A 27,686-nucleotide genomic window follows, 5' to 3' on the forward strand; every position below is an offset into this window, starting at 1 on the left:
ACTGTTGCTAGTGGAGGAGTAGCCTAGTGGTTAGTGCAGTGGACTTTGATTCTGGGGAACTGAGTTTGATTCCCACTGCAACTCCTTGTGACTCTGGGCAAGTCACTTAACCCTCCATAGCCCCTGGTACAAACTAAGTACCTGTATAAACGTAAACCGCTTTGAATGTAGTTGCAAAAAACCTCAGAAAGGCGGTATATCAAGTCCCATTTCCCTTTCCCTTAATAAAAAAAGATACCTTTTTTTATTGGACTAACTTAATAATGTTTTTTATTAGCTTTCAAAGGTAATCCTTCTTTTTCAGAATGGGGGATTACATCAGCAATTCCTAGCTTTGAAATTGTTCAGCTTTTGGGGGGTTTGCTGCAATGCGGAATTCCCCCTCAATACACCAGAAAGAATTCCATAGGCTGTACTTTCTCGTTTGTTTTTCTATTCCTCGTGTCAAGCCTTCTCTTATAGAGTTAGTCTGTGCAGTTTTCAGCTAACTAACATACCTCCGACCCACCCCCATCCTCCCACCCTGTCAGACTGTCATAGTAATGCTTGAATGTTTTCACTTATATACACTGTCAGCTAGCACATTTGCTTATTTCCGATCTGAGGAAGAAGGGCAACCTTCGAAAGCTAATCAAGAAATGTATTAAGTTATGTCCAATAAAAAAGGTATCATCTTATTTTCTTTTCCATGTTTTATTTTGTTTGATTTCTATTGATAGTCAAAAGGCAAAGAAATGACTGTTTCAGCCTCGTGCCTTTCTGCAGAGCACCAGCAGAGGGCGCCAGTGCACAAGGTCCCGGAGCTGAGGGCAAAGGAAGAGCCAAGAGCCTCCTCCAGAGCCTGGAAAGAGGGAGAGGGGGAGGGAGGGGGAGATACTTACTTTGCACGCTTAATGCTTTTCATTGTCTGTGGATCTGCAAAACAAAGCAGCAGAGAGGAAGGGCTGCAGCAGGCAAAGTGTCACTTCTGCCTGTCCTGAGGGGCTGAGCTGAGATGCATCCGGTTCTGGAAGTGATCTTTAGCTGCAAGGCTGGATGAGTTCAGGATACCACCGTTATGGGAAGATCTGGGGTCGGCCCAGGGCTAAACAAAAAACAAAGCCAGAAGCCGGTTTTCTGTTCCTGCAGATGAGAGGGGGCTGGGGAGGTGGGTCAGGCTCAGGCAGTGCCCCTCTGGTCCCTGCACTCCCGGGGATCTGCCTGTAGACGACCCCCGTGTCCCCCCCCCCAGCCCTATGCAACCCCTCTGTCTCCCCCGGGTCGGGGGCTTTCTGCTCCTGGCTGCATTTCTGGCACGGTCTTACTGCTCGGACCAGGAGGCGAGTTCACAGGAGAAAGGTTTGTAACTTTCCCTTTGCCTTTCCTTGGCCATATCCTTCAGAGAAGCGAGTGGTAGCTGGGAGCCCCCGCAGGGGGGAGGGGAAGGGCTGCTGCCCCTTGTGCAGATCTGCTGAGCTGGGTTATTCGAGGGCTAAGCTGAAAGTCCTCCCTCCTCTACTTCACCCATCCTACTGGCTGCGTGGTGTGCCATGATGGGGAGCCCCATCTCTGCCAAAACTGTGCCATCCCTCTCCCCTCTGTAGTGTGCCACTGGGTTCTAAACCCCTCTTCCTTCTCCCACTGCCCCTCTCCAGACTGTGCCGCTGGGCTCTAAACCCCTCTTCCTTCTCCCACTGCCCCTCTCCAGACTGTGCCACTGGGCTCTAAACCCCCTCGTCCTTCTCCTCCTGCCCCTCTCTAGACTGTGCCACTGGGCTCTAAACTTCCTCTTCCTTCCCAGGCTGTGCCATTGGGCTCTAAACCCTCCTTTTTTTTCTCCTCCTGCCCGGATGTCAGTCCACCCCTGGTTACTGGGATCTGAAAGGTCATCTTTCTCCCTCTCTTCCCAGACTGTGCCACTGGGCTATCCCCCTCCCCCAGTTGCAGCTGGGTCCCTTCCTCCCCTTTTTCCTCCCTTGCTGTGTAACTGGACCCCCACCATCCTCTTGCTCTTCTGTGCTGCCACTGGGCTCCTTTTCCCTCCCATGTTGCACTCACCTCCTTCTCCTGTGGGTCCCCGTCCCCCCTTCCCACTGTGGGTGGCTGCCGATACAGAAGAGAGCCACTTGATTGGTCAGAAGAAGTGCTTTGGTGTTTTACTGTGTTAGTGTGAAATTACATTATGTTGATGTGCTTTCTATATCTGTCTATAGAAGTTTTTTTTTTCAGCCAGTGATGAATTGCAGCTCATTCACCATCCTTTCAGCTCTATAAGATCTGGGGATCCAGAGCTCTTTCAAGCTGTTTCCTTCCCATTCCTAAACTATTTGGCACTGTGAGTGTGGGACACCTAAGTTTGCTCATTTTTTTTCCCACAAGGGATCTTTTGTAATTGGTTGAGTTTGTTCATTTAGATCCCTTATCCACTGTATTTTGGTGTGTTTTTTTGCTTATTGTACATCACTTTGGTTGGTATTTACATTACAAGACCTATGAGGAGAAACTTGATGACCTGAACATGTATACTCTGGAAGAAAGGAGAAACAGGGGTGATATGATACAAACGTTCAAATATTTGAAAGGTATTAATCCGCAAACGAACCTTTTCCGGAGATGGGAAGGTGGTAGAACGAGAGGACATGAAATGAGAGTGAAGGGGGGCAAACTCAAGAAAACTGTCAGGAAGTATTTTTTCACAGAGAGAGTAGTGGATGCTTGGAATGCCCTCCCGCGGGAGGTGGTGGAGAGGAAAACGGTAACGGAATTCAAACATGCGTGGGATAAACATAAAGGAATCCTGCTCAGAAAGAATGGATCCTAAAGAGCTTAGACGAGATTGGGTGGCAAAGCTGGTGGCGGGAGACGGAGATGGTGCTGGGCAGACTTATACGGTCTGTGCCAGAGCCGGTGGTGGGAGGCGGGACTGGTGGTTTGGAGGCGGGGATAGTGCTGGGCAGACTTATACGGTCTGTGCCCTGAAGAGGACAGGTACAAATCAAGGTAAGGTATACACAAAAAGTAGCACATGTAAGTTTATCTTGTTGGGCAGACTGGATGGACCGTGCAGGTCTTTTTCTGCCGTCATCTACTATGTTACTATGTTACTATTTACTGGGGAAATTACACATAAATTGTTAAAAATATGACAAAAATTGAAGTAACTATACAGAGGACAGTTCTATAAAAGCGTGTCTGGTTTAAGCCTATCGATGAAGGAAAGTAGGTTTCTTTAGAGAACACAACTGGCCAAGAATACACTTGGTGCAATCCAGAGGTGTAGCCAGACCTCGATTTGGGAGGGGGTATGAGTCCACAAGGGGGGGGCACATTTTGTCCCACCTCCCCACTGCTCAATCCCCACCGTAACCTCATGTACCTGGGCTGGCGGGGGTCTCCAAGCTTTCCTGCGGCGATATTTGCTGTCGCGTTGCCTGCCCTGCTTTCCCGTCCTGGTGCGAAGCTCGCGCATTCTCAATTTCACTAAAAATAAGCAGGTGCATGGGGAAGGGGGAAAGCAGGGCAGGCAGCACGGCGGGAAATATCGCTGCAGGAAACCTGCTGGCAGGGTTTGGGGACCCCTGCCAACCAAACCAGCAGACCTTGGGGGGAGGGGCTATGCCACTGGTGCAATCAAGTACCCTGCCATAAAGCTGATAGAAGTGCTTGCGACTAGTAAGATGGGACAAACATAATTTACTTGCGAACTCCGAGCATTGTACTTTACACTATCTTCTCCCCCCCCCCCCCCACTACTTCTTCCCTTCCAAAACTAGACGGCTCATTTAGAAGTAACGTGGAGGGGCATAATCGAACGTCGCTGGCGAAATAGATAGCCAGCAATCTATTTTGGCGGAGGCGCAACAGCTGGACGGAACAGTATTATTGAAAAAAATGGCCGGCCATCTTTTTTTCGATATTACGGTTTAGCCCGGCCAAATGCCAGAGTTCGCCGGATTTGAGATGGCCGGTTTTGTTTTTCAGCGATAATGGAAAAAAATGCCGGCAATCTCAAACCCGGCGAAATCCAAGGCATTTGGTCATGGGAGGAGCCAGCATTTGTAGTGCACTGGTCCCCCTGACATGCCAGGACAGCAACCGGGCACCCTAGGGGGCACTTCTAAAAATATAAAAATAAAAATAGCTCCCAGGTGCATAGCTCCCTTACCTTGGGTGTTGAGCCCCCCCAAATCCCCCCAAAACCCACTCCCCACAACTCTACACCATTACCATAACCCTTATGGGTGAAGGGGGCACCTACATGTGGGTACAGTGGGTTTTGGGGGGGTTTGGAGGGCTCCACACTTACCACCACAAGTGTAACAGGTAGGGGGGGATGGGGATGGGCCTGGGTCTGGGTGCCTGAAGTGCACTGCACCCATTAAAAACTGCTCCAGGGACTTGCATACTGCTGTCAGGGAGCTGGGTATGACATTTGAGGCTGGCATACAGGCTGGTAAAAAAAAGTTTTGTTATTTTTATTTTTTTAGTGTGGGAGGGGGTCGGTGACCACTGGGGGACTACAGGGAGGTTATCCCCCATTCCCTCCGGTGGTCATCTGGTCAGTTGGGGCACCTTTTTGAGACTTGGTTGTGAAAATATAAGGTCCAAGTAAACCTGGCAAAATACTGAATCACGCCGCTTTTTTTTTTCCATTATCCGCGAAAGCCTGCCATCTGGTAGCCACGCCCATGCCCGCCCATGTCCAACCTTTGCTATGCCGCCGACACGCCCCCTTGAACTTTCACCGGCGCGGCGACGGGAAAGCGGCAATGGTGTCCAAAAAGCCGCTTTCGATTATACCGATTTCGCCGCTTTTGAGAGATCGCCGGCCATCTCCCGATTTATGTCGGAAGAAGGCCGGCGATCACTTTCGAAAATAAGCCTGATAATAACACAGCAGATGATGGCAGATAAAGACCTCAATGGTCCATCCAGTCTACCCAACATTCAAACTAATTATCAATACATGATTAAACCAACAAAGAGCGTGGTATAAAATACTTGATCCTGGTTTTTCTTTGCCTTTTCTGGGACACAGACTGCAAAAATTCCCCAGGCACTTTCCTCACATGCCATCGAATCCCTCTCCAGCCCATCCTACGGGACACAGATCATAGAGTCTGCCCACCACTGGCCTTAGTTCTTCACAGCCAGAATCACCATCTAAGCAGCACTTGACACATCAAACGCACATGAAGCCATTTAAGTTTAATTTCTTATACCGTTCATTTTCTAATTAGACATCCTCTGTGTTCATCCCATGCCTTTTTGAAATCCGTCACCATTTTTGTCTCCACCACCTCCTTCGAGAGGGCATTCCAGTCATCGACCACCCTGTCTGCAAGAAACAACAGCAGAGTCGATGAGATTGGCCGGAGAACTTTAATAATAATTCTTCCATCTGACTCGACACAGACCATGTTTCGGCGCTAGGGCCTGCGTCAGGAGTCTACAAGTACATAAATAAAAAACAAACTACACACATATAAGAACGTGAGAATAACCCTACCCAAAATATTGTGAGTGGAAGAATGCTCTAAAAATCCAAAAATACTTCATGGCAGTAACCTCTGAAGAAGAATGCAAAATCTTAAATACTCATTGTAATGGGAAGGGAAAGGCAAGGGAAATGGGACTTGATATACTGCCTTTCTGAGGTTTTTGCAACTACATTCAAAGCGGTTTACATATATTCAGGTACTTATTTTGTACCAGGTGCAATGGAGGGTTAAGTGACTTGCCCAGAGTCACAAGGAGCTGCAGTGGGAATTGAACACAGTTCCCCAGAATCAGAGTCCACTGCACTAACCACTAGGCTACTCCTCCACTAGCAACATTCCATGTAGAATCTCAATAGTAGCAACATTCCATATAGAATCTCAAATAGTTGCAACAGAATCTCAATAGTAGCAACATTCCATATAGAATCTCAAATAGGGAAAGGGAACTGGGATTTGACATACCGCCTTTCTGAGGTTTTTGCAACTACATTCAAAGCGGTTTACATATATTCAGGTACTTATTTTGTACCTGGGGCAATGGAGGGTTAAGTGACTTGCCCAGAGTCACAAGGAGCTGCAGTGGGAATTGAACCCAGTTCCCCAGAATCAGAGTCCACTGCACTAACCACTAGGCTACTCCTCCACTAGCAACATTCCATGTAGAAGCCTGCCCTTGCAGATCAGCAACGCGGCCGCACAGGCTTTTGTTTCTGTGAAACGTCAGACTGACAGAAACAGAAGCCTGCGCAGCCGCGTTGCTGATCTGCAAGGGCAGGCTTCTACATGGAATGTTGCTAGTGGAATAGCAAAATTAACATTCCATGTAGAATCTCCAATAGTAGCAACAGAATCTCAATAGTAGCAACATTAAAATTACAAATTACAGTCACATATAATGGTGTACAATAAGCAGAAACAAACAGGAGACAAACCACTGCAGAATCAAATCAGACAACCCAACAGCAGCAGCGATCTAGGGAAGGACAAAAAGGCAATAGCTCATCCAAGTAAAACTTTAATGAAAACAGGACCCAACCTGGTCAAGTTTCGGAAAACCTTCGTCGGGGGACATACTGCTTTCCACAATTCAAACGCAGGACTATAATTGTACTGGAAATCCTTCATGAAATGATGCTCAGTTCAAATGCCAGAAGGCAGTGGAGACATAACTCCTGACGAAGGAGGTCTTCTGAAACTTGGCTAGCTTTGGGTCAAGTTTTCACTAAAGATTTACTTGGATGACCTATTGCCTTTTTATCCTTCCCTGAATCGCTGCTGCTGTTGGGTTGGCTGTGCAGTAAAGCAGCGCATGCATGTTGCTTTCACAAAAAGAATACAGGTTTAAAATCGAAAAAGGCCTTTTTCGATGACGTCATCAGCCCATTGGATTCCAGGAATTTCAGTTCTTCTGTTACTTTTCCAGTGACCGAAATGAGACTTATCCGCTTCCTCTCTGTTACCACTTTTGTGAAGAGGGACCACATCCGCTCTTCTCCAATCATGCGGAACCTCTCCCGTCTCCAAAGATTTGTTAAATCTTTAACTAGTCCCGCAACGCCCCGGAATGGATCCCGTCCGGTCCCAGAGCTTTGTTCCCAGAGGAGGGCTTAATTGCTGAGGGAACAGCCTGGAACGTTGTTCTGTCACTTATTTTCAGACTCCAGAGCAGCAGGGAGGTTCTACTGTAGTCCGTCCTTTCCAGGCTGCCTGCAGGGAGGGGAGGAGGTAAGCCTGGAGCAGAGCAGAACTAGTCACTAACCTCCTTAATCCAGCCCCTCTTCTCTTGTCGCGCCTTCCTCTGGCTTGTGTAAGCCCTCGCCTGGCTTCACAGTTCCACTTCCTTTGTTTTAGCTTTCAATTAATTTCTCCCTTCCTGCCAGGCTCACAGGAGCTGTCAAGAAAGAGTCATTCCTATGACACTATTTTTTCTTGGTATCTTGGATATAAAGAGAGAGGCACATCACCTTCCCGATGAAAGCTTCTGATCAGTATTGCATCACTGGTGCTGCACCTGTTGGGTCCTATGGGAATGTCTGGATGTGGAACCAGGGACATGAAGTCCCTCAGCGTAGAGTATGTGTATATATACTCATGTGAGAGCCTCCTATAGGGAACCGTGTCAAAAGCTTTGCTGAAATCCAAGTAGATTAAGTCTATAGCATGTCCCTGATTCAATTCTCCGGTCACCCAAAGAATTCAATGAGATTCGTTTGGCACGATTTCCCTTTGGTGAAACCATGTTGTCTCGGATCTTGCAACTTATTGGCTTCCAGGAAATTCACTATCCTTTCCTTCAGCATGGCTTCCATTACTTTTCCAATAACCGAAGTGAGGCTTACTGGCCTGTAGTTTCCAGCTTCTTCCCTATCACCACTTTTGTGAAGAGGGACCACCTCCGCCGTTCTCCAATCCCTCGGAACCTCTCCCGTCTCCAAGGATTTATTAAACAAATCTTTAAGAGGACCCACCAGAACCTCTCTGAGCTCCCTCAGTATCCTGGGGTGGATCCCATCCGGTCCCACTGCTTTGTCCACCTTTAGATTTTCAAATTGTTCATATACAGTCTCTTCTGTGAACGGTGCTATATCCACTCCATTCTCATATGTACTTTTGCCAGTCAATCGTGGTCCTTCTCCAGGATTTTCTTCAGTGAAAACAGAACAAAAGTATCTATTTAGCAAATTTGCCTTTTCTTCATCATTATCTACATAGCAGTTCGCAGCATCTTTCAGTCTCACAATTCCCTGAAAGATGCTGCATCTGTTTACGCTTTCCAAAAATACTAGGACTAGGGGGCATGCGATGAAGCTACAATGTAGTAAATTTAAAACAAATCAGAGAAAATATTTCTTCGCTCAATGTGTAATTAAACTCTGGAATTTGTTGCCAAAGAATGTGGTAAAGGCGGTTAGCTTAGCAAAGTTTAAAAAAGGTTTGGACGGCTTCCTAAAGAAAAAGTCCATAGACCAAATTAAATTGGACTTGGGGAAAATATTTCTAGGATAAGCAGTATAGAATGTTTTGTACTTTTTTGGGATCTTACCAGGTATTTGTGACCTGGATTGGCCACTGTTGCAAACAGGATGCTGGGCTTGATGGACCTTAGGTCTTTCCCAGTATGGCAATACTTATGTACTTATGTAACAAGCATCCACTGAGTTGGCTGGAGGATGACTTCTGCAGGGGTGGTTTCTAGAGCAGGAGGCTACATGTTGGCATGAGGTGTACAGGTCGTAGTTGTGACTTCACCTACAATGGTTGCAGGCGTGAAGTATCTGAGGAGTTCTGAGAAGCGGCATTTTTAACTCAGATGCAGTATCCTCCTGTGTGGCTCCAGTTGCTGTGCTTATTGTTTTATTCCACAGCAGCTGTCTGAATTTCTGCACCCCCGGCAGTCAACTTTATTTACCAACTCCTCCAGTTTTCTTTAGAGCATCGCCTATCTGTCTTACCTATATGGACCACTGGATCATTTTCTAAGGTTTTCTACATGGTTACACCTACTGCAGCCACTTCCAGGACATTGGATTCAGCAGTTGCTTGTATAGCTTTGGCCCATACAATCACTGGCTTGGTTCCTGCTGCTCGACGGTACCTCATTCTAAGGTGACCTGATTCAGCTCCTGATTTGGTAGCTATGGCTATTCGACTCGCTAGTTTATCATCTCTATCTTGATTCTCCTGGGGTGTCTGGCAACTCCGACATATTATTTTCTGGTAGTTTCTGTCTTTTACGATGTCTCACTTCCTCTATTCACTTATTTGGTGGCTTTGCCGGTCTGCTGTGTGTCTTGGACTCCATCATTTGTATGTTTCTAAAGTTTAGCTGTTTCCAGGGCACCTGCTGTATATCATAAACATAAGTATTCCCTGTTTCATGTCTTCTGAGTCCACAAATGGGGGCATGTCAGTCAATCCTGAGCCTCATGAGATCCTTTTCTCTTCTCGATCAAGGATGTATTCTGTCATGGACTGACTCATGACCTTATCTCTTGTCTACACCTTTCAGTTACATGGGTGTTCTATCACAAGCTTTGTCAATCCATATGTCTCAAATCCTTTTCATCAGATTTCCTTGGTATTTTTCCATATTCTGAAGTTGACTTCCTTCACATGTATAGTGCTTCCTTACGGTTTACCGCACTTTGTTATGTGCCTTTGGAAAGTCTATGCACACATGATGCCTTTCAAACTTTGAACCAACCAAAAGTTTGGGCTATCCTTAATTTATTTCTCTACCTTTTGGCCCCAACCTTCTTGAGAAGCTGCTTTGCTGCATCCCATTGATCTGGACTGGACTGGTATGGATGTAAGAGAAGGAAAAATGATGTCTTACCTGATAATTTTCTTTCCTTTAGTCCTACCAGACCAGTCCAGAAGCCCTCCTTGTCTCGCTTCTGGGTACTCTTTCTCTCTCTTTATTTGCAGATATAATTTTTTCAATGTTACATCTCCTTTCCTTTGGTGTTCCACATCTCCTGACTCAGTGAAATATCTGTATGTCAGTTGAGTATGAGCCTAACTACAGCTTATAGTGACTGCCAGATGGCCTCATTGGCTATTGAGGTTTCCATGTTCTTTATATGTATTGAGCACCATTGCTTGGCTATTCGAAATACTGAGCATTCCAGGCTGCACGATGCCCTTAAGGGGCGAATTACTTAGAACTGCTTTGTTCTTGGTCTCTTTAAACTGGTGGACGGACATAACCCATTGGTATGGTAGGACTAAAGGAAAGAAAATTATCAGGTAAGACATAATTTTTCCTTGTCTTTGTATGTTCAATTCAGTCTCCCAAAGGTTAATTGCACCATTAAATATTGAAAAGAGTTATTTGTGAATTTGTTTGTACATAGTGGAAATAAGTTTATCTCTAATTATAGTCTTGTGACCTTTAAGCTTCGCTAGAGAGCTGGAACTTTTAATAGTCTTGTAAGCCTCCACAGTTAAAATATCGAGATTGTGGTAAATTGTACGATAGAGAGAATTCCTGAAAAGAAAATAAGGAAGGGTTATTTTGTGTATATCTTAAGGACCAAATTCCTAATGATTGCCATTTAGAAACATAGAAACATAATGGCAGATAAAGGCCACATGACTCATCCAGTCTGCCCATCCTCTGTAACCCCTAATTCTTCCTGTTCCTAAGCGATCCCACATGCTTATCCCATGCCTTTTTAAATCTATCCTCCAATCTATTATCTACCAATAACGATACATTGTAAGCCACATTGAGCCTGCAAATAGGTGGGAAAATGTGGGATACAAATGCAACAAATAAATAAAAATAAATAAATAAATAAATTCTGGAACAGCCCTCGACTCCACCGCCTCCACCGGGAGGCCATTCCACGCCTCCACCACCCTTTCTGTGAAATACTACTTCCTTAGGTTACTCCTAAGCCTATTCCCTCTTAACTTTGGGCCACTTAATGCAGACCTTAGCAATCTTAAACCGGATTATTACAAATAGCAATATTCAAAGAATTCCATCTTGTTAGTTTTAAACATTTTTATTGATGACGTCAAAATAACACATTCAATTATAAAGGTGTACAGAGATTCAAATGCAATATCTCTACAATAAAGACCAATGGAAAAGAAAAAAAAAACGGTCATCAAACTTTTAACAATTTTTAACTCCCCCTAACCCCAGCCCCCCACCCCTACCCTCAAAATTTTTGTTAAAGGTGATTCAAATTAGTCACATCCAAACTTGTTAACAGACATCTATTCAGAACAGATCCGATGCACTGACCTGAGAAGTAGAGAAACAGTTATCAAGGTTTTTTTTTTTTATTTCCTCTCCACATGCCTCCAACTTTGTTCCTCCCCCTCCCAGGTTATTAACTACAACGCCCTGTCTTCAGTGAAATATCCCCAACTTAACATCTTTACATGCTCACCAATGGCTAAATCAATCGAATTCCATCTTGTTAATGGAGAAATATTTTCCAGTGTTATGAGAACATTCTGAGTATCTTTTAATAATTTATAATACTTCAGTGTCAAAGGCGCATTCGATGTCAGTAACATGGGTAGAAGAAGGTCTTTCTCATTTTCCAACCATGGCAGAGAATAAGAGTTTTCAGGATCATTTGTAATCCAAAATGTCCCATATTTTAGTAGGGATGCCAAGTGAGAGGAATGAAAATCTGGGAAATTAACTCCATCTTGATACCTGGGAGTTTTCAAAGTTTTTAAGGCAATACATGAAGACTTAACCAAGATTGGATAGCAGAGCCGGTAGTGGGAGGCGGGGCTGGAGGTTGGGAGGCGGGGATAGTGCTGGGCAGACTTAGACGGTCTGTGCCAGAGCTGTTGGTGGGAGGCGGGGATAGTGCTGGGCAGACTTATACGGTCTGTGCCAGAGCCAGTGGTGGGAGGCGGGGCTGGTGGTTGGGAGGCGGGGATAGTGCTGGGCAGACTTATACGGTCTGTGCCAGAGCCGGTGGTGGGAGGCGGGGATAGTGCTGGGCAGACTTATACGGTCTGTGCCAGAGCCGGTGGTTGGGAGGCGGGGCTGGTGGTTGGGAGGCGGGGATAGTGCTGGGCAGACTTATACGGTCTGTGCCCTAAAGAGCATAGGTACAAATCAAAGTAGGGTATACACAAAAAGTAGCACACATGAGTTGTCTTGTTGGGCAGACTGGATGGACCGTGCAGGTCTTTTTTCTGCCGTCATCTACTATGTTACTTGTTCCATAGAAATTTGGAAAGTTTAGAATCGTATTTTTTAATAGATTTCTAGGGGGCATTTTCCAGGAAGCATCGTGAGAAAAAAAACAGAAGAATGTAAGAATAGTCGTACTGGGTCAGACCAGTGGTCCATCTAGCCCAGCATCCTGCTTCCAGTAGTGTACAATCCAGGTCAGAAGTACCTGACAAAAACCCAATTAGTGGCAACACTCCATGGTACCAATCACGGGGCAAACAGTGGCTTCCCCCATGACCATCTCAATAAAAGACTATGGACTTTTCCTCCAGGAATTTGTCCAAACCTTTGTTAAACCCAGATATGCTAACTGCTGTTACCACATCTTCTGGCAGCGAGTTCTAGAGCTTAACTATTCTTTGAGGGGCCCTTTTACTAAACCAACGCGTTCCATAATGGAGATACCGCCCGGCTACCGCGTGGCTCTTGTGGTAATTTCATTTTTTGCATCTAACTTGACAGTGCTAATGTTGGTTCTTATTTTCTTCATTTGAATTCTTTTTCCATTCTTTGAAGGATGCTCTTTTGGCTCTAATAGCCTCTTTCACTTCATCTTTTAACCACGCTGGCTGTCATTTACTCTCCTTTCCACCTTTGTTAATATGTGAAATGCATCTGGTCTGGGCTTCCACCATAGTATTTTTAAACAATGTCCATGCCTGATTTAAAGTTCTAAATATTGTGTTCAATTCTGGTCGCCGCATCTCAAAAAAGATATAGTGGAATTAGAAAAGGTGCAGAGAAGGGCGACGAAAATGATAAATGGGATGGGACGACTTCCCTATGAGGAAAAGCTAAAGCGTCTAGGTCTCTTCAGCTTGGAGAAAAGATGGCTGAGGGGAGATATGATAGAGGTCTATAAAATAATGAGTGGATTGGAACGGGTAGACGTGAATCAATTGTTTACTCTTTGCAAAAATACTAAGACTAAGGGGCATGCAATGAAGCTACAAAGTAGTAAATTTAAAACGAATCGGAGAAAATATTTCTTCACTCAACGTATAATTAATTTCTGAAATTCGTTGCCAGAGAATGTAGTAAAAGCAGTTAGCTTAGCGGGGTTTAAAAAAGGTTTGGATGGCTTCCTAAAGGAAAAGTCCATAGACCATTATTAAAATGGACTTGGGAAAAATCCACTGCTTATTTCTGTGATAAGCAGCGTATCTGTTTTGGGATCTTGCCAGGTATTTGTGACCTGGATTGCCCACCGTTGGAAACAGGATGCTGGGTTTGATGGACCTTCGGTGTGTCATGTATGGCAATACTTATATACTTATATTGTTGGAATTGGAGGAAGTAAATTCATCAACTCCTGGAATGAGAGGCCAGAGAGGCCTGGGGCTCTCACAAACTGTTTGTACAGATTTGGAATGGTTATTTACAACCAGTGTCAGCTAGAGGGCAAAGTCTTATATTAAATAAATTGTAATCATAGGCTTTCAACACAATGTCATGGACCCAGAGGTGATTGATCTCATACTGTGAGAGGGGTAGGGGGTGGGGTGGGATTTGCTCAGTTTAATTGGTATAGTCATAATTCAAACGTTGGAGGCCATAAGAGCAAAGGCCTCTGATGCTTATAAATTGATTATAATGAGCAGAGTTGTCATTAGAAGGGGATGCTGGGGGGGGGGGGGGGGGGGGGGAGGGGAAGATTACTACTGATCACATAAGCTGTTTTGTTATTGTTTAACTGGTTGAAAACTTCTAATACAATTGTTTAAAGATAAAGCTACATAAAGGTGAATTTTCGAAAGAGAAGGGCGCCCATCTTCTGTAACATGGAATAAAGGGGGAATGAGGAGGAAAAAAAAAAGATAAATACTTACCTGTGGGGGCAGTTCCATTGTTTTGGGCTTCCGATTAAGTTTGGGGCCAGTTGGGGCCGGGTGCAGGGATGTGGTGCTAAAGGAGCGCTACGGGGGGGGGGGGGGGGCAAGCCAGCATTGATGTTTTTTTTGTTGTTGTTGTTTTGGGCCTGTTTTGGTGTGCCTCAGGGATCGGTACTGGGACCGATTCTGTTCAATATATTTGTGAGTGACATTGCCGAAGGGTTAGAAGGTAAAGTTTGCCTATTTGCGGATGATACTAAGATCTGCAACAGAGTGGACACCCAGGAGGGAGTGGAAAACATGAAAAAGGATCTGAAAAAGCTAGAAGAATGGTCTAAGGTTTGGCAATTAAAATTCAATGCGAAGAAATAGGGAATAGAAACCCTCGGGAGGCGGGGAGAATCTGATAGGTACGGACAGGGAGAGGGATCTTGGGGTGATAGTATCTGAGGATCTGAAGGCGACGAAACAGTGTGACAAGGCGGTGGCCGTAGCTAGAAGGTTGTTAGGCTGTATAGAGAGAGGTGTGACCAGCAGAAGAAAGGAGGAGTTGATGCCCCTGGATAAGTCATTGGTGAGGCCCCACCTAGAATATTGTGTTCAGTTTTGGAGGCCGTACCTTGCGAAGGATGTAAAAAGAATTGAAGCGGTGCAAAGAAAAGCTATGAGAATGGTAAGGGATTTGCGTTACAAGACGTATGAGGAGAGAGACTTGATGACCTGAACATGTATACTCTGGAAGAAAGGAGAAACAGGGGTGATATGATACAGACGTTCAAATATTTGAAAAGTATTAATCCGCGAATGAACCTTTTCCGGAGGTGCGAAGGCAGTAGAACGAGAGGACATGAAATGAGATTGAAGGGGGGCAGACTCAAGAAAAATGTCATGGAGAGAGTAGTGGATGCTTGGAGATTTCTTTATTTACAGCAACGAATAACAAAATACAGAAATCATATAAATACCAATATTCACATGCCTAACACAAACCATTCTATCACCAAAACAATCCCTTCTTCCCCTATACATATATACACCCCTCCCCCTCCCTTTCCCCCCCTTATTCCCCCCCTAAAATTACAACCAACACAACATCACAGTAACTATAATCATAAGGCCTTTAACCTCACATGCTTCCACCACAAGGACACCATCTGTGAATCCCTCTCCACTCTTTCCCATTGCGCCACTTGCTGTACAGCCCGCACCACATCCCAACTGACCTGTTCAATGGATCGATCTTCTTGGTGCAGGGATACCCGGCAACGAGCCATCCAAAGACAGAACCGGAGAATGAGCGAAATCAAGAACCCCGTCCCCGGATCCAGCTGACCTCTCTTGAATCGATATCCATACACCCAGTCCGCATACGTATAGGAACGGAACGTGGGGATCTGGAGGAGAGCAGAAACCCTGTCACCCACCCCCCGGGAAAAGGGACAGTCCTTCAAAAAGTGGTCCATGGTTTCTAACTTCCCCACACATTCCCCCCTTGGACAATTCCTGTCCTGGATCTTCCTATCTCTCAGATTCTCTCTGACATATAATTTGCCGTGTAGGGACAGCCAGGCAATGTCCCGATATTTAGCCGGAATCCTCTCCGAATTGATGTTCCGTAGCCCTTGCCTCAGCACTTCCCTGGGAGCATCCCTAAGTACCAGAGGGGAAGAGAACATCTGGGAGCGCACTCTCTCCACCCAGATTCCTCTCTTCCCATCCCTAATCTCCCCCACTAGAATCCCCCAGACCCGAACTAATTTTACTAACGTTTTATAGTACCCTACCCTTTCCGGAGCCCCTTTCCGCAATACCCCTACCCTCTCCCCTCTCCTCCACCCCACCCAAACCCTCTCCCACCACCCCAGCACACTACTCGCCCACCCTGGAGGAGCCTGACCCACCGCTCTCCCTAGATTAAAGTGCACAAACAAAGAACTAAAAAACAAAACCGGATTGATCATCCCTACCCCCCCCTCCTTCCTAGATAGATATGTGGTGTTTCGTTTGACTGGATTCAACCGATTGCCCCACAGCAGCTGGAAGAAAATGCTATACAACGAGGCATAGCACTTTTCAGGTACCAAACAAATGTAGCTGATGAACAAAAAGAGGGGCACCAAATGGGTCTTGATGAGTTTCACCCGATCTTCCATGGACATTTTCCACCTCTTCCACCTGTCCACCCGCCCCTTTGCTTCCTGAAGACAACGGTCCCAGTTGAATTTAGCATAATCTCCTATCTCAAAGTAAATCCCCAAAACCCTCATTCTATCCACCACCCCCGGGAAACCCCCTCCTAATTCAAACTGCTCCCCTACTGGCCCCAACCACAAACTGTTGCATTTGTGGATATTCACCCGTGACCCTGTATCCCCTGCGAAAACGTGGATGAACTCCAAAAGTTTATCCCCTTCTGCTTTGTTTGCCACCCACACAGTAATATCGTCTGCGTATGCCACCACCCGCAACTGTTCTCCCGTGCTTACCTCCACCCCCCTCAATCCTCCCACCCCACCCTGCTCCAGACGCCTAATAAAAGGGTCTATAGAAAATGCATACAGCAAAGGGCTTAAAGGGCACCCTTGCCGAACCCCTGCCGTCAGCTCAAATTCCCCCCCTTTCCACCCATTGATCAATGGAAATGCATGTGCATGAGAATATAACAACCGTAATTGTGCCACCCAATCCCTAGGGAACCCGTAATACTCTAAAACCCGCCAGAGAAATCCCCATTGGACCCTGTCAAAGGCTTTTTCTTGGTCAAGCGCCACCATCAGCCACCCTGTCCCCTCCTCCCGACTCCGCTCTAAACCTTCCCTCACCCATGCCGCAGCCTCCAGAACCCCTCTACCCGGCACCCCACAAGCCTGTGAGGCTGCCAACAAGTCCCCCGAGAATTGCCGCATACGCTTGAAGAGCATCTGCGCAAAGATCTTACGATCACAGTTTAGTAGCGCAATAGGCCTCCAGTTAGTTAACAGCTGCGGATCTTTGCCCTTACTTAACAAAATCAATGCAGACTCCAACAAGGATTTTGGAAGAGACCCCCTCTGACGTGCCTCTTCCCAGAGATCCAATAAAATCGGAGCCAGGCGCCTGCGAAACGTATGATAGAATTCTGCCGGTAGCCCGTCCGGCCCCGGAGATGTCCTCTTTCTCAGGGCCCCTATAGCCTCCTCAACCTCCTGCAGTGTCCAGGGGCACGAAAGGGCCTGGAGATGAGACCCCCAATTCCCCACCCCCGGAGTCCCTTCCACATACTGATCCATCCTCCCCCCATCCAAGTGCTGATCCGAAAAAAAACCCCTGAAGTGCTCTTCCACCACCTTCAATATTCCCTCTTTGGAATCCTGCATCACCCCCCTAGTATCCCTAAAACCCTCCACCACCCTATGCTCTCTTCTTTCCCTACAACAAACGAAGGGATCTGGGCTAATCAATTTACCAAAGTCCCTCTCATAAACTAAAGAGGAATACCGATCGTATTGAGTCTTCTCTAACAGAGACTGTAATTCTTGGATATCCTCTTTCCTCCCTCCCTTGGAAATCAAATAATCCTTCCTTTGCTTCAAGGCCATCCCCAAACGTGTCCTTTCCCTTCCCCTCCTCCGTGCCTGTCCCATGAAAAGGAAACGCGTCCGTTTTTTCACCACCTCCCACCATTCTCCTCTGGAGGGAAAGATCCCCCGTAAGGATAACTGGTCTTCTAAAAAATTCAAATATTTCTTTTGAGCCTCCTCATCCTGGACCCATCTTAAATTCATCCTCCACAACCCCCTACCTATCCTATGAGCCGCCGACCCCCCTACCTCCACAAGAAGCAGTTTATGGTCGGAAAAATCCACGTCCAGCAGGCGAGGCCCCCGCTGGCATACCCCTCTACGAACCAAAAACCGATCAATTCGGCTCCTACATCTCCCCCTGCTAAACGTGAATCCATCCTCATCTGGGAAATGTTCTATGTGAACATCTATCAGCCCCCCCTCTTTCATGATCCCGAGCAAGCGCACCCCATCATATGTCACCTGTACCTTAGTACCCCCACTATCCTGTTTCCTAAGAATTAAATTGAAATCTCCCCCCCAAATTACCTGGCGTGCAGTAAACAAGTAAGGCCTGATCTTCCCTAATAACAAACTGCGCTCCTTCCTAGTCTGCGGCCCATAAAGATTAATAATTCGCAACGCCATACCCTGCCATAATACGTCTACCACTAAACACCTCCCCACCCCGAGTTCCATCACACGCTGAATTTCCACCTTATGTGTCTTAAATAAAATCCCCACTCCCCCATATCTTTCCCCTGCCAGCCCCCACACCGAGGGTCCCCATCTCCAATCCCTGCGCGCCCTTCTCAGCTGCTCCAGGTTCTGCAAACGCGTTTCCTGAATCAGAAAACAATCGGCCTTAACCTGAGAAAAGCACTCATAGGCCAAACACTGAGCTCTCTGGGAAGCCACACTCGCCACATTTAGGGTGGCGAACGTCAGAAGAAGCCCTGCCATACCCCCCATTAGGACTCATGCAACTCCTCACTCTCCTCCTTCCTTTGCATACTATCTACTCTCTGTGGCAACCTGCTACCCAGAATGTAATCCTCCTCTCCATTATCCCCTATCTCTGCCGCCCAGTCCCGTATCCTTGTATCCTGCTCCCAACCTTCCCCTCCCCCCTCCCTCATACCTTTCTTCCTCCCTTTCTTCTTTTTAAACCCTACGGAATCCCCCCCTGCAACCTTCCCCTCTTGAACCTCTCCCCTCTGCACCCCCTCCCCCTCCTTTCCTACCTCTACACTACCGTCCCCTTGAGCTTGCTCCTGGCTAACCACCCCCTGCCCCATCCTCCTCTTACCCCCCCCTCCCTTCCCTACCGGAACCCCCTCCTCCTCCCCAACCTCAACATCTTCCACTTCCATCCCCCCCTCCTCGTCATGGGTACCCCTTCCCTTCCTACCTTGACTCCTTTCCCCCTTATCCTTTCCCCGACTCCTCTCCCCTCCTTCCTCTTCCTGAGGTCCCTTCTCCCCATCATCCCCCTTCCCCTGTATCTCTGCCCCCCCATCCTCTTCTTCCAAAATCTGAAATCGATTACCCCCCTGCCCCACCCCAGGCAACCCCTGTAATGTCAAACCCTTTCCCTTTGAAACCTTCCGTTTCTTTAATTTTGACACTTGAACCCACTCTCCCTTTCCCTCCTCCTCCTGTCCCCCTCTAGTCTCTAGACCCCCGCCCTCCTCTAACCGTAAACCCTCCTCTTCCCCCTGCAAACCACCCCTCCCCTGTACCCCCAAACCTCCCTCTCCTCCCCCTTCCTCCCAAGCCCTCCCGACCCCCAGACCCCCAGAACCCTGACCTAGATCCTGCCCCTCTCCCCGAATCATATTCCCCCTGCCCTCATCCCTCCTATTATGACGCGCCCTCGGGCAGTCTCTAAAGGCATGCCCCAGACCCCCGCACAAATTGCAACGGATAGAGGAACAATTTTCTGTATAGTGCTCCTTACTCCCGCACTTTACACACTGTTGTACTGGGCAAGACATACTATAATGGCGAAAGGATCCGCAACGGAAACACTGCCGTGGCTGTCCCTTGTAAAAACAGAGAATCCTGTCCCGGCCAATAAAAGCCGCAGAAGGAATGTGCTTGACCACTTGCCCTTCCTGTCTTAGCTTAACCCAAGCCCCCCACCCCCCTGCCCACACCCTACTTGGATCCGGGAGTTTGGATAACGGGGTTCTCAACTCCGCATGCCGCTGTAACCAGTAGGCCAGGTCTGCCCCTGAAATGGACTCGTTTCGTACCAATACAGTGACTTGCACCAAGTCAGGTCTACTAATAGGAATAACCACATAATTGCTCCAATCCCCCCTTCCTTTCACCCCCTCATACCTCTCCCAAAAGATTTCCATACCCCTCTGCGTTAGAAAACTAACATCGTACTCAGGCAAATTAACTGGGTGAATACAGGCATAGAAGTCCTCCGGCACAAACCCCAGACCCATGACCATCCTCAACACCGTCTCCCGAGAAGGCATAGCCCCCTCCCCCACCCATCTAATCTGCACCACATTCCTTCGTTTGGGGATTTGCCCCGCCCCTCTCCCTTCCCCCCCTTTCCCCCTTGATCCCTCCACAGACACTGGCCGCCCCCCCATCTCCCCTCCCCCCTCACCCCTCACCACCGCCGCAAGGAAAGAGCACCCTGCCCCTCCCCCGCCCCCCTCACTTCTCCCATACCCTTCTTCCCTTCCTCCGAATCCCGGCTCCCCACATCCCCCTCCCCCACCTTCCGACAAGAAAGCATACCCCTCTCTTGACCAAGACCCTCCCCCCGCCCCCCACCCTCCCCTCGCACACAGCCCCCCCTCAACCAGTTCAAACCCAGACCTTCAACTGGGACATCAGGAGCTTTAAAAATTAGTGCACTTTCAGAGCTTACTCTGGTCTGAGCAATTGGTCTACTGTCCTGCTCCATTCCATGCAACTCCTGTTCCAGTTCCTCTTTCTCCTGCTGATTCTCTATGTCCTGGGCACCATACCCTAGCAGGTCCCCTGCAAACTTGACTGCAGATTGAACAGAGATCTCTCCTGATTCTTCCTCCTGTCCGTCCTGACCTCGCGGGCAGACCTGCTCTGAGTCAAGCTGCACAGCTGATGATAATTGATTACCAGAAACTGCTGCCTCAATCAGAGCACCTTTGGAGTGCTCCTGCAGTTGAAAGCCTGCTGGCTTTTGCTTCTCTTGCAATCTCTCCACACAGGTAAGTTCAATACTTTTTTCCACACCCTGTTCTTCTTCCCCACTAGTGGGTACTGAAAAAGTGTCCTGGGTGGAAAACCTGTCTCCATCCGTTTCAATAATATGAAAGTGTTGTAACTTTGTGTCTTTTCCTTTCTGTTCTACCGGAATACCTGAGGCCAAACAATCCGCCCCTCCCCCTTCTCCTGGAACCGTATCCAACCTGAGTACTCCCTCTTCCCTTGGGCTCATCAGGGCTTTCATAGTTTGCAATGTACTTTGACTGTTTGGACTTTGTACAATCTCTGTTACCAACTGCCTTTTATGAAACAATGTTCCTGAGCTTAAACTGGTAGATTCCTGTGCTGGGGAAAAAAACCTCCTGGCTCATAGTTTTAGATGTACCAGCCTGCATCCTCTCTTGATTCTCATAAACCTCCCTCAAGGGATTTGCAGAGCCTGTTTTTAAACAAGCAATTCTTTTTTCCTTCTGTTTCAGCAACTTTGTTAAGCGCTTTTCTTCAGTCTTATACTTTTGACCATGCTCTGCTGGGGCCAGCCTACTCATGGCTTTAGTCATTTTCAACCGTTTCCCCAGCTCCTCTATTTCCTTCTCCAGAGACTTGATGTGCCTCACCCGCTCCACCGTTTCTCTGGCACACTGTCCTGGGTCCATATTCTCCCACTCACCGGCCTCCTCCCCTTCTTCTGACCACTCTTCTTCACTGCCGGCTGCCTCAAATCCCAACTGGGCCTCCTGCCCCACCTCCATTCCTTCTTGTCCTTGCTCCTTCTGGGTCTGCACCTTTAGGGCCTCAACCTTCCTCCTTCCTCCCCCATGATCTTCAGGCTCCTTACCTGGACGCCGCTGGGTCATGGAGGAGGCACCAGATCCACAATCCTCCCTGGCCCTGGAAGCTTTACGGTCCAGGGGACTACGCTCCCTTCGTGCTGGAGGAGGGGCTGGCTGAGAGCTACTCCGCCGGGCCTTCAGATCCTTCGGCCTTGTAGGCCCCATAGCCTGGGAGTTTCCTGGGCCTCTCTCCCCAGGCCCCCTCCGCATAGCTGGGGAAGGGACCAGGCCTGGCTCCCTTTCCTCAGAGCCTCTGACCGCACCTCCTTCCTGCCCTCTGTCTGACAACGACTGATGCTTGGAATGCCCTCCCGTGGGAGGTGGTGGAGATGAAAACGGTAACGGAATTCAAACATGCGTGGGATAAACATAAAGGAATCCTGCTCAGAAGGAAGGGATCCCCAGAAGCTTAGCCGGTGGTGGGAGGCAGGGCTGGTGGTTGGGAGGTGGGGATAGTGCCGGGCAGACTTATACGGTCTGTGCCAGAGCCAGTGGTGGGAGGCGGGGCTGGTTGGGAGGCTGGGATAGTGCCGGACAGACTTATACGGTCTGTGCCCTGAAGAGGACAGGTACAAATCAAAGTAGAGTATACACAAAAAGTAGCACATATGAGTTTGTCTTGTTGGGCAGACTGGATGGACCATGCAGGTCTTTTTCTGCCGTCATTTACTATGTTACTATGGTCAAGACGGCGACACGGTTTTGGGCTCCCGGGGACGATTGAGCACGTCCCCGGGAGTGAAGAGCTGTTTGGGGCATTTTTGGGCCAAGTTTGGGCCGATGGGAGGCAGCACGACAAGTTTTGGGGCCCGGGAGTGATGGAGCACGTTCCCGGGCCTGAAGATGTGAACCGGAGCGGGGGGAGCGCTCTAGGTGCTGCGGGCGCTGAGGTTTTCGGGGAGAGCCAGCGGGTTTAAAAAAAAAAAGGGCCGGTGATGCATGCAGGACGTGCGCGCGCGTGCATGAGGCGGCGCGCCTCATGCACAAATCGGCAGCGCGCGTTTTTCCAGGTAGGCCGAAGCCGGGGCCTAAATTTTGGGCCGGCTTCGGAGGTTTTTTTATTTTCGTTTCCGTTTTTGTTTTTGGACATCCGGGACTGGAACCAGGGGCAGGCGTCAAGTGTAGAGAAAATCTACTATAAGGTAAGGGGTTTTTAAACCCGAAATTTTTATTTATTAATTTTTAAATTGTGAATATTGGGATTTTTATTTTTTAAAAATCAGGGGTTCGTTGAATTTAAATTTTATTTTTGGATTTGGGGTCGGGGAATTTTTTGTGATTTTTCTGGTATATTAGTTTTTGAATTTGAATATTTTAAGTGGGTCATTTGGGAGGGATCTGGTTTTAAGGGGTTAAGAAAGGGTTAACTGGTTAAATTCGACAGAGTAGGTTCAGAGGGGAATATTAAAATTTTTGAAATAGGTTTTAAATTTTTTGGGAATTTTTACAGGGATTTTTAGAAGATTGTTGCGTGGCGGGGGTTAAATGTTGGGATATTTAAATTTTAAAAACACAGATTAATAGCGGATGGGAGGTTTAATTGGCATGGGAAATTTGGGGTAATTTGATGAAAATTTATAGGTGTTTTAAATTAATTGAAGAATTTCCCATTGATTTCTATGGGGATTGAGCAGTGCTGCTCAACATTCCGCTTGTCGGCAGGAAGAGTCGGAATGTTGAGCGGGACTAGGGATTGGCTGGCTGGGGGCGGAATCCCAAGCCAAGCAACCGTCTCCCAGGAAACGGTCAGTGGGACAGTTGGCAGAGCGCTGGTGACTGTGGAGGTGGAAGGAAGTGTGTTTGGTGGTGTGGCTGATGTGGTGAGTTTGGAGTGATCTTGAGCAGGTTGGAAGTGGTATTTGACTCAGTTTGGTGATAGGAGGGCAGGGTGTGAGGTTGGATGCTGGGAAGTGGTGAGTTGGAAATATTTTGTGATTTTTTTTTTTGGTGGAATGTGGAAGTAACATAGTAACATAGTAGATGACGGCAGAAAAAGACCTGCACGGTCCATCCAGTCTGCCCAAGAAGATAAATTCATATGTGCTACTTTTTTTATTTGTACTGTCCTCTTCAGTGCACAGACCGTATAAGTCTGCCCAGCACTATCCCCGCCTCCCAACCACCAACCCCGCCTCCCAACCACCAGCTCTGGCACAGACAGTATAAGTCTGCCCAGCACTATCCCTGCCTCCCAACCACCAGCTCTGGCACAGACCGTATAAGTCTGCCCAGCACTATCCCTGCCACCCACCACCGGCTCTGGCACAGACCGTATAAGTCTGCCCAGCACTAGTCCCCTCTCCCAACCACCAGCCCCAGCACAGACCGTATATGTCTGCCCACACTAGCTTCGCCTCCCAACCACCAACTCTGCCACCCATTCTAGGCTAAGCTCCTGAGGATCCCTTTCTTCTGCACAGGATTCCTTTATGTTTATCCCACGCATGTTTGAATTCCGTTACCGTTTTCATCTCCACCACCTCCTGCGGGAGGGCATTCCAAGCATCCACCACCCTCTCCGTGAAAAAATACTTCCTGACATTCTTCTTGAGTCTGCCCCCCTTCAATCTCATTTCATGCCCTCTCGTTCTACCGCCTTCCCATCTCCGGAAAAGGTTCGTTTGCGGATTAATACCTTTCAAATATTTGAACGTCTGTATCATATCACCCCTGTTCCTCCTTTCCTCCAGGGTATACATGTTCAGGTCCGCAAGTCTCTCCTCATACGTCTTGTAACGCAAATCCCATACCATCTTCGTAACTTTTCTTTGCACCACTTCAATTCTTTTTACATCCTTAGCAAGATACGGCCTCCAAAACTGAACACAATACTCCAGGTGGGGCCTCACCAACGACTTGTACAGGGGCATCAACACCTCTTTTCTTCTGCTGGTCACACCTCTCTCTATACAGCCTAGTAACCTTCTAGCTACGGCCACCGCCTTGTCACACTGTTTCATTGCCTTCAGATCCTCAGATACTATCACCCCAAGATCCCTCTCCCCATCCGTACCTAGCAGACTCTCACCGCCTAACACATACGCCTCTCTTTCGCATTGAATTTTAATTGCCAAACCTTAGACCATTCTTCTAGCTTTTTCAGATCCTTTTTCATGTTTTCCACTCCCTCCGGGGTGTCCACTGTGTTACAAATCTTAGTATCATCCGCAAATAGGCAAACTTTACCTTCTAACCCTTCGGCAATGTCACTCACAAATATATTGAACAGAATCGGCCCCAGCACCGATCCCTGAGGCACTCCACTACTCACCTTTCCCTCCTCCGAGCGAACTCCATTCACCACCACCCTCTGGCGCCTGTCCGTCAACCAGTTCCTAATCCAGTTCACCACTTTGGGTCCTATCTTCAGCCCATCCAGTTTATTTAAGAGCCTCCTGTGGGGAACCATGTCAAAAGCCTTGCTGAAATCTAAGTAGATTACGTCTATAGCACGTCCACGGTTCAATTCTCCTGTCACCCAATCAAAGAATTCAATGAGATTCGTTTGGCACGATTTCCCTTTGGTAAAACCATGTTGTCTCGGATCTTGCAACTCATTTTCTTCCAGGAAATTCACTATCCTTTCCTTCAGCATCGCTTCCATTACTTTTCCAATAATCGAAGTGAGGCTTACTGGCCTGTAGTTTCCAGCTTCTTCCCTATCACCACTTTTGTGAAGAGGGACCACCTCCGCCGTTCTCCAATCCCTCGGAACCTCTCCCATTTCTAAGGATTTATTAAACAAATCTTTAAGAGGACCCGCCAGAACCTCTCTGAGCTCCCTCAATATCCTGGGGTGGATCCCGTCCGGTCCCATGGCTTTGTCTACCTTTAGTTTTTCTAGTTGTTGATACACACTCTCTTCCGTGAACGGTGCTATATCCACTCCATTCTCAAATGAACTTTTGCCAGTCCATCGTGGTCCTTCTCCCGGATTTTCTTCAGTAAAAACAGAACAAAAGTATCTATTTAGCAAATTGGCGGTGTATATATGTTTGTGCTCATTAGTTTAGGGAAAAATAAGTAAGGTTAGGGGGTTTAGTGAGGGTATAGTTATTTTAATTTTCTTAGTTAAGTGTTGCCCAGTGTTTTAAACTGTATATATTTAAGTCATTTAGTGTGGGAAAGGGGTTAGGAAGATAGGGTTTTCCTTCCATTTATTTTGTTAAGAGCGAGGTGTAGGGTGACGGTGACAAAGAATCCTGGAAAATACCTGGGCCCCTACGCAAGAAAGACCGCGGAGGATACTGCACCAGAATCAACCGCAGCTAAGTGACAACACAGTGACAGGACAGAGAAATAATTCCTACTTACCTGAGATGGGTCACTGGGGTTGTGTTGCCACCGAGGTCCTGTGAGAAAAGGGAAGAAATAGGACACAAAGTATCAATTCTTTAGAGTTAAGATACAACAGAGAGTTAAGAAGGAAATTAGTCAAAAAGAAAAGTTTACACATAATACTTATCTGATAAGAGTCTTGGTATCGATACCAGAGGGGAAATTCTGAAAAGAAGAAAAGAGTTATACAATTGTAAAATACATTTGGTTTTGAATTAGAATATAAATGTTGATATATTATAGTAGTTGAGGGAGATTGGGGTGTTGGGAAGGAACACATATTGTTGTAATCAAATATTATAAGTTCAGTGGTTAAATTCTGATAGTTAAAAATTTATATTTACAGTATTGGAATTGAATTAAAGTATTGTTGCTTTTAGTTAATCACTGTTCCCGTCTGGTTATTTCAAAAGCAGGACAAATCCAAATTTAGCTTATTTTTTTCCCCTCATCTTCTTTGAGATTATGAGGCGTGGTTAGTGAACTGTCGGCCTCTCCGTCCTTGGTGAGGTGATTCTGAGTACTGTTAGTAATTTCAAGTGCTCGGGAACACTTTACATTGAGGAACGAGGGGGGTACAATGACACTTCCAACACAAATCGGGAGATGGGCGTCCTTCTCGCAAGGTCCCCTAAATCGGCATAATTGAAAGCCGATTTTGGGCACCCTCAACTGCTTTCCATCATGGGGACAACCAAAGTTCACGGGGGCGTGTCGGCAGTGTAGCGAAGGCGGGACTGGGGCGTGCTTAGGAGATGGGCGTCCTCAGCCGATAATGGAAAAAAGAAGGGCGTCCCTGACGAACACTTGGGCGACTTTACTTGGTCCATTTTTTTCATGACCAGGCCTCAAAAAAGTGCCCGAACTGACCAGATGACCACCGGAGGGAATCGGGGATGACCTACCCTTACTCCCCCAGTGGTTACCAACCCCCTCCCACCTTCAAAAGAAATCTTTAAAAATACTTTTTTGCCAGCCTCAGATGTCATACTCAGGTCCATCGCAGCAGTTTGCAGGTCCCTGGAGCAGTTGTAGGGGGTGCAGTCAGTGTACGTCAGGCAGGTGAACCCAGGCCCATCCCCCCTACCTGTTACACTTGTGGTGGTAAATGTGAGCCCTCCAAAACCCACCAGAAACCCACTGTACCCACATGTAGGTGCCCCCCTTCATCCCTAAGGGCTATGTTAGTGGTGTACAGTTGTGGTTTGGGGGGGGGGTTGGGGGGGCTCAGCACCCAAGGTAAGGGAGCTATGCACCTGGGAGCAATTTCTTAAGTCCACTGCAGTTCCCCCCTAGGGTGCCCGGTTGGTGTCCTGGCATGTCAGGGGGACCAGTGCACTATGAATGCTGGCTCCTCCCATGACCAAATGGCTTGGATTTAGTCATTTTTGAGATGGACGTCCTCGGTTTCCATTATCACCGAAAACCGGGGACGACCATCTCAAAAACGACCTAAGGACGACCATCTCTAAGGTAGACCTAAATTTCATGATTTGGGTGTCCCCGACCGTGTTATCGAAATGAAAGATGGACGCCCATCTTGTTTCGATAATACGGGTTGCTCCACCCGTTTACAGGGCTGTCCTGCGAGGACGCCCTCATGAAAACTTGGGCGCCCCGTTCGATTATGCCCCTCTTATAATTAAGGTTATGAAATAAAGGTAGATTATCACTAGTATATCTATTATTCATGAAACCGATTTGATTTGGATGAATTACTAAATGCCAGA

General features: G+C 47.4%; 1 protein-coding gene across 1 annotated transcript in view; it reads left to right on the forward strand.

Moving 5' to 3' along the window:
- Positions 1-886: 886 nt before the first annotated feature.
- LOC115459015 overlaps positions 887-27,686 on the forward strand; it is a gene marked incomplete at its 3' end in the record, with an annotated part of 39,202 nt that continues 12,402 nt past the window's right edge. The window contains exon 1 of the mRNA XM_030188874.1: positions 887-1,338. Within this exon, the coding sequence (XP_030044734.1) occupies positions 1,236-1,338 (103 nt within the window). The remainder of the gene's footprint in view (positions 1,339-27,686) is intronic.

The sequence above is a fragment of the Microcaecilia unicolor genome, unplaced genomic scaffold (genome assembly GCF_901765095.1).
Source record: "Microcaecilia unicolor unplaced genomic scaffold, aMicUni1.1, whole genome shotgun sequence".
In the NCBI taxonomy this organism is placed as follows: domain Eukaryota; kingdom Metazoa; phylum Chordata; class Amphibia; order Gymnophiona; family Siphonopidae; genus Microcaecilia; species Microcaecilia unicolor.